General features: G+C 48.3%; 1 protein-coding gene across 1 annotated transcript; it reads right to left on the reverse strand.

Moving 5' to 3' along the window:
- Positions 1 to 1,370: 1,370 nt before the first annotated feature.
- ppil3 (peptidylprolyl isomerase (cyclophilin)-like 3) lies at positions 1,371 to 6,553 on the reverse strand. The gene is made up of 6 exons (XM_038782406.1): positions 6,458 to 6,553; positions 6,011 to 6,085; positions 5,212 to 5,305; positions 4,825 to 4,892; positions 3,147 to 3,265; positions 1,371 to 2,012 (listed from the first exon to the last, which is right to left on the reverse strand). Exons 1-6 carry the CDS (start codon positions 6,458 to 6,460, stop codon positions 1,886 to 1,888), a joined length of 486 nt encoding a protein of 161 aa, XP_038638334.1. The 5' UTR covers positions 6,461 to 6,553; the 3' UTR covers positions 1,371 to 1,885.
- Between the last annotated feature and the right edge of the window lie 987 nt (positions 6,554 to 7,540).

Raw genomic sequence — 7,540 nt, forward strand, 5'->3', positions numbered from 1 at the left:
AGAATTTACAGTGCAGTAGGAGGCCACTCGGCCCATCAAGTCTGCACCGGCTCTTGGAAAGAGCACCCTACCCGAGGTCAACAACTCCACCCTATCCCCATAACCCAGTAACCCCACCCAACATTAAGGACAATTTTGGACACTAAGGGCAATTTATCATGACCAATCCACCTAACCTGCACATCTTTGGACTGTGGGAGGAAACCGGAGCACCCGGAGGAAACCCACGCACACACGGGGAGAAAGTGCAAACTCCGCACAGACAGTGACCCAAGCCGGGAATCGAACCTGGGACCCTGGAGCTGTGAAGCAATTGTGCTATCCACAATGCTACCGTGCTGCCCCTTAGCATAGACATTCTCGACAGCTGATTGTACAGAGACTAGTGAGTGGGTGAAAAGCATTCTTCTGGAACATTACTGTTGATTAATCACAGCCACAAGTTCAAGCTGGTCGAAAGAATATTTAATATTAATTAAATTGGGAACAAGCGAGGACAGTGAAGCTTGCGATGTCTGTCGCAATTCAACTTTGAACTGAGCCTGTCTGGGGACAAGTGTCAGGGCATTAGGATCACATCACACTAACAATGTCTGATCTTGCAAACTATTATTTGTTTGTAGCTGGAGTATATCCAGGACACTCTGTCGGCTCACAGCCAAGACTGAAAGCATAAGATGACAACAATCCTGAACCCATTGAGAATCCCATCCCCAGCAGCAGTGTTTATACCTACATCAACTGATAAAACACTCAGAAATTAAGCTTTTTATTTCACCTTGCATATAAAAATATTCTCAAATATGTCCAACTATATGAATTCCATAAATCACCCCAGTTTCTTTAAGCACCCACTGAATGCCTTGTATGAGACACATCAATAACTGATGCCCCAGTTACTAACAATATCATCCAGTGCAGTGACAGACCCCCTCCCCAGGAGGCAGTTCCCCAAAGCAATGACAAAGCATCAGATCCAGCGGCAGGATGACCTGACAGCAGGAGAGAGAGAGGGAAGGTGGGTGGGGAGGAAGAGAGAGGGAAGGAAGAGAGAGGGAAGGTGGGTGGGGAGGAAGAGAGAGGGAAGGTGGGTGGGGAGGAAGAGAGAGGGAAGGTGGGTGGGGAGGAAGAGAGAGGGAAGGTGGGTGGGGAGGAAGAGAGAGGGAAGGTGGGTGGGGAGGAAGAGAGAGGGAAGGTGGGTGAGGAGGAAGAGAGAGGGAAGGTGGGTGGGGAGGAAGAGAGAGGGAAGGTGGGTGGGGAGGAAGAGAGAGGGAAGGTGGGTGGGGAGGAAGAGAGGGGGAAGGTGGGTGGGGAGGAAGAGAGAGGGAAGGTGGGTGGGGAGGAAGAGAGGGGGAAGGTGGGTGGGGAGGAAGAGAGAGGGAATGTGGGTGGGGAGGAAAGAGGGTGGGTGGGGGAAGAAGAGAAAGAGAATGCGGGAGGAAGAGATGGGGGTAATAAAGAGGGAATGACAGAGGCACAGATAAAAAAAAAAGTGAGGGGGAGGGAGAGAGGGAAACCCAGAGAGAAAAAGGAGTATAAAGGCAAGGATAAGTAAGAGGCTGAAAGAAATTGGAGAGAGAGACAGAGAGAAAAAGAAGGGAGCTAGGGATAGGTGGTGAGAATGGGGAGAGAGATAGTGGGGTATACAAGAGAGAGAGAAGACCGGAAATAAGGCAGAGAATCAGGGAGAGAGGAAGAGGCATAAAAATATCAGTGAAAGGAAGAAAGGGAGATGGTCCATGTGATTTCCAAGGGCCCTCTCCAATCGAGCAGTGGGAAATATTGAGGTCTAAAGGTGGATCATAGAGGGCACCCCTCACAATCTGATCTTCCATTCTGTCTCTCACTCCCACAGGTGCCTGTGGTCCAACGACCACACCTGAGATCAGAGTGCGAACGGATTAGCGTGAATAACAACATCTTTGATGCGGACATCGGTCACCGGTCGGAATGTTTTCTCATTTACTGGAAGCTTCTCCAGCTCATCGAGAGTCTCTAGCCCATCGATTACCCTGGTTGGGGAGAGAGAGAGATCATGAGGTGAGTTTACACAAACAAGGGTTGTATTTCTGGAATTTAGTAACGTAAGGGATGATTTCATCCAAATTGCCTACATATTAAGGTAGGTGATGGCCTAGAGGACATGGTCTATAAATTAGAGCCTGATATTTCAGAGAAAAAATTAGGTGGTAGAAGTTTGGAACTCTCTTCCAGAAACAGCAATTGGTGCTGGATACATTGTAAATTTGAAATCTGAGATTGATATATTTTTGTTATCTAAAGGTATTAAGTAATATGGGACAAAGGGAGGTAAGTGATCAATTATTGAATGATGGAACAAGATCAAGGTATTCAATAGTCTCCTCTTGTTAAGTTCAGGTTTTGTTGCACAGAGAGCACGACTAACGGGTATGAACAGTGAAAGTAGCTCCCTTCTGAGCTGCTCCTCAGTGTACACAGCTACATTCATAGCTCAGTCATGGCACAAGAAACTGCCACCATCAGCCCAAAATGTATATCAATCTACAGTTCACAAATAATAGGTGATCCACTTGTGGGCTGCTCTGAACACACAGCCTCTTCCAATCACAGATTCATTTGCAAACTCAGAGAGGTGGAAGTGTGAAAGACTTAAATGACAGTTCCAGTGGGTACAGCTGCACCCTCAGTGTTCAACAGGGTGGTAAAGATACAAGGTGGTACAGACCTCATTAGAAAATGCTCAGATCAATTATAAAGGAGATGGGTGTCACTGGATGTAGGAGAGTGTCACAGGTGCAGTGTAACCCTGCTTATGTAAAGGTGTCACCCTGTACTTACACATGTCTGCCAGGTGATGGTCCTGCAGCATCTCTCGACAGAGTATTTACAATGTGACACATTTACATGAGCAGTTTCCATGACAAATAAAAAGAAAGGAACTCATTCCAATATCTACAATGAATTATATTAAAGTCCACAGATCAGGTGGATGAGAGTGGAAGACAGTTACTTCTGTTGTTGCAGCTGTTTTATTATTCTGCACATTCCCCTGTAAAGGCAATTGTTTGGGGGGCAGCTGGAAAACAGACAAGGATCTAAAAGCTGCCCTGTCAGGAAGCCCTGAGGCAACCACCTGCAGGAAGATGCCATATGAACAAACTTACTTGCCAAACACTGTGTACTTCATGTCCAGCTGAGGCTGCTTCCCGTATGTGAAGAAGAACTGAGAACCATTGGTGTTGGGGCCACTGTTTGCCATGGAAACAATCCCTCGGACGTTGTGCTGAAAAAGACCAGAACAGGCGGATCAATTGAATCACAAATCAGCATCATCGACCTCACTGGCATTCACCGGGAGCTGTGCCCGGATCTCTTCCCCCCCCCCCCCCCCCCCCCCCGAAGCTATGTCCAGACCCCAACCCCCTACCGGGAGCCCCGCCCTGACATGCTCCACTACACTTTCCTGCCCGTTCTCCATAACCCTTCAAACCATTACTAATTAAAATCTGTCTATCTCCTCAAATTTATTCACTTGTCCCAGCATCCACCACACTCTGGGGGAATGAATTCCACAGATTTGCAACCCTTGAGAAGTAATTTTTTCTCTTCTCTATTTAAATCTGCTACCCCTTATCCTAAAACTATGACATCTTGTTCTAGATTGCCCCAAAAGAGGAAGCATCTGCTCTCTGTCTACTTTGTTAATACCTTTTATTATCTTATATACCACAATTTGATCTCCCCTCATTCTTCTAAACTCAAGAGAGTATCTACTGTTCAATCTGTCTTCATCTGCCCTCATCTCTGGAATCAACCTAGTGAACCTCTTCCTGACCAAAACTGTACACAGTACTCCAGGTGCGGTCTCTGTACTCTGTACAGTTCAAATAACACTTCCCTACTTTTATACTCTTATTCCTTTAGCCATAGACGCCAATTCAATTTGCCTTCCTTATTACCTGCTGTACCTGAATACTAGTTTTCTGTGATTCATGCACGAGAACACCCAGATCCCTCTGCACTGAAGCACTCTGAAGTTTCTCTTCATTTAGAAAATAAGTTGCCTTTCATTGGTAGTCGCACACTAATCCCACTGGGAGTCACACGCTGATCCCACTGGGAGTCACATTACTGGGAGTCACACGCTGATCCCACTGGGAGTCACATTACTGGGAGTCACACGCTGATCCCACTGGGAGTCACATTACTGGGAGTCACACGCTGATCCCACTGGGAGTCACATTACTGGGAGTCACACGCTGATCCCACTGGGAGTCACATTACTGGGAGTCACACGCTGATCCCACTGGGAATCACATTACTGGGAGTCACATTACTGGGAGTCACACGCTGATCCCACTGGGAGTCACATTACTGGGAGTCACACGCTGATCCCACTGGGAGTCACATTACTGGGATTCACACGCTGATCCCACTGGGAGCCACATTACTGGGAGTCACACGCTGATCCCACTGGGAGTCACATTACTGGGATTCACACGCTGATCCCACTGGGAGCCACATTACTGGGAGTCACACGCTGATCCCACTGGGAGTCACATTACTGGGAGTCACACGCTGATCCCACTGGGAGTCACATTACTGGGAGTCACACGCTGATCCCACTGGGAGTCACACGCTGATCCCACTGGGAGTCACACGCTGATCTCACTGGGAGTCACACGCTGATCCCACTGGGAGTCACACGCTGATCCCACTGGGAGTCACACGCTGATCTCACTGGGAGTCACACTGCTGGGAGTCACACTCTGATCTCATTGGGAGTCACAGGAAATTTCATTCTGATGAGAAAAATGTTTTAAATATGAAATATTCAGTCACCTTAAGATGTTCATTAATTTCATCTTCATACCTCCTTCCCCAGATACTGGAACCTCCTTTGCCATTACCTGTGGGAAATGTCACAGGGTAGACAGTTACCACAACAAACCAACAATCTGCATTTATACAGCCTTTTTAAACAACAATCTGCATTTACATAGCATCTTTAACATAACAACAATAATCTGTATTTATATAACACCTTTACAGTAGTAGAACTTGCAACAGCATTTGGTTAGAAGTGAATTGAAGTTGTAAAGTAGGGAGGTTTTAAGGAGTGTCCTAAAGGTGGAAAGCGAGGTAGGGAGGCAGAGAGGAGATGTGGTGTATTCCAAATCTGGAGGCTAAAGTGGCTGAAACCAGGGTCATCGATTGTGGGGAAGTTACCTGTCGGGTCACCAGTCTGCACAATGAAGCCTTTGATATTCCGATGAAATAGACAGCCATTGTAGTAATCACTAGCACACAGAGCCAAGAAATTCTAGAGATAATAGGGAAACAGAAAGATAAACAACGTTAAAGAGACAAAGGGCACAGGAGGAACTGCAGTACATCAGTGTTATACAGTTACAGACCTGCCCTACCAGTACTGTACCCCAGTGTTATAGAGACAGACAGACAGACATGTCCCCACCAGTACTCTACCCAACTGTTATACAGTGACAGACCTGTCCCCACCAGTACTGGACCACAGTAGTATAATAATAATTGTTATTGTCACAAGTAGGCTTACATTAACTCTGCAATGAAGTTACAGTGAAAAGCCCTAAGTTGCCACATTCCAACACCTCTTTGGGTACACAGGAAGAATTCAGAATGTCCAATTCACCTAACAGAAAGTCTACAGTGACAGACCCGCCCCACCAGTATTGTACCCCAGTGTTATACAGTGACAGACCTGCCCTCACTAATACTATGTCCCAGTGTTGTCAAAACAGCCATTTATCACTGCTCGTCTCTTACCCACCTACACTGCTTATTGTGCATTGGAATGAGGAAAGTCCTGGAAATAGGATCTTGACGGTAACAGAGCAGGATTAACAGCAGGACAGAGGCAAGTTAGCAAACCTGTGCCAAGCACCAACCGGCCATAGATACCACCAGTCAGCGTCAATAGCAGTAACCAGCATTAAGTTATAATTAACACTATCATTAACCAGCTCTAACCATTACTAACCAGTCCTACCTCACAGCTCCGTGGTGCCCTCTCACTGAACAATTCCAGCTTCAAGTCCCCGAGGTCTGTGTGGATGGTCAGCGCCTGAAACAGAGAGAGAGGGAGGTCAGCATGGCAATCATCACCCAGCACCGCACCATTACAACCATCACCCAGCACCGCACCATGGCAACCAACACCCTGCCCAGCACCATGGCAACCAACACCCTGCCCAGCACCATGGCAACCAACACCCTGCCCAGCACCATGGCAACCAACACCCTGCCCAGCACCATGGCAACCAGCACCATGGCAACCAACACCCAGCCCAGCGCCATGGAACCATTGCCCAGCACCATAATAATGGCAATCACTGCCCAGTCCAGCACCACGGCAACCACCATCTAGCCCTATAGCAACCACCGCCCAGTACCATCACCGTAGCAACAACAATAACGATCCACGGCTCTCACTCACCATTCCTCTACAAAGCTCTGGCCCGACGCATTAAAACGACCCCACTTCCGGTCCTTCAATCGTCTTCCCGGGGACACTTCCGGTTTTGCGCCTGCAAAAAAAAACTCCATCGGAGTTTGGACGAGGTGGAGACAGCACTGGTGCTGGGGTCGGGAAACCCCAGGACTGCTCCCAGAATTCGGCCTCACTCACACCCTTAGCGGCGCTCCCTCAATTTAGCATCACTCACCTTAAGCTGTGCTCCCTCAATTAAGTCTCACTCACCCTCAGCACCTAGCCCTCAAATTAGCCTAACTCACCGTTAGGTCTGCTCCTTCAATTCAGCCTCCCTCACACCATCAGCTCTGCTCCCTCAATTCAGCCTCCTCCACATCCTCTTCACTGCTCGTTCAATTCAGCCTCCTTCACACCTTCAGCACTGCTCCCTCAATGCAGCCTCCACACCCTCATCACTACTCCCTCAATTCAGCTTCCTCAACAGCCTCATAACTGCATTCAATTCTGTCTGCTCCCTCCCTCAGCACTTCCCCCTCAATTCAGCCTTCTCCACACCCTCCGCATTACTGCCTCAATTCAGCCTCCCTCACATCCTCGGCACTGCTCCCTCAATTCAGTCTCCTCCACATCCTCTTCACTGCTCGTTCAATTCAGCCTCCTTCACACCTTCAGCACTGCTCCCTCATCACAATTCAGCCTCCCTCACCCTCAGCAATACGCCCTCAATTCAGTCTCCTCCACACTCTCAGCACTGCTCCCTCAATTCAGCCTCCTCCACACCCTCAGCACTGCCCTCAATTCTGCCTCCTCCCTCAGCATTACTCCCAATTCAGTCTGCCAACCTCTGCATCCTCAACACGGCTCCTTCAATTCACTTTGCCATTGTCGTCGACACCCTCAACACTACTCCCAAATCCAGTCTCCCAGCCTCCCTCACAACCTCAACACTGCTCCCTCAATTCAGTCTCCTAGCCTCCCTTACCTCAACACTGCTCCCTCAATTCAGTCTGCCTGCCTCCTCCACACTCGCAACAATTCTCCCTAAATTCAGGTTACGCGCCTCCCTCAACACTGCTGCCTCAGTTC

The sequence above is a fragment of the Scyliorhinus canicula genome, chromosome 21 (assembly GCF_902713615.1).
Source record: "Scyliorhinus canicula chromosome 21, sScyCan1.1, whole genome shotgun sequence".
NCBI classification, from domain to species: domain Eukaryota; kingdom Metazoa; phylum Chordata; class Chondrichthyes; order Carcharhiniformes; family Scyliorhinidae; genus Scyliorhinus; species Scyliorhinus canicula.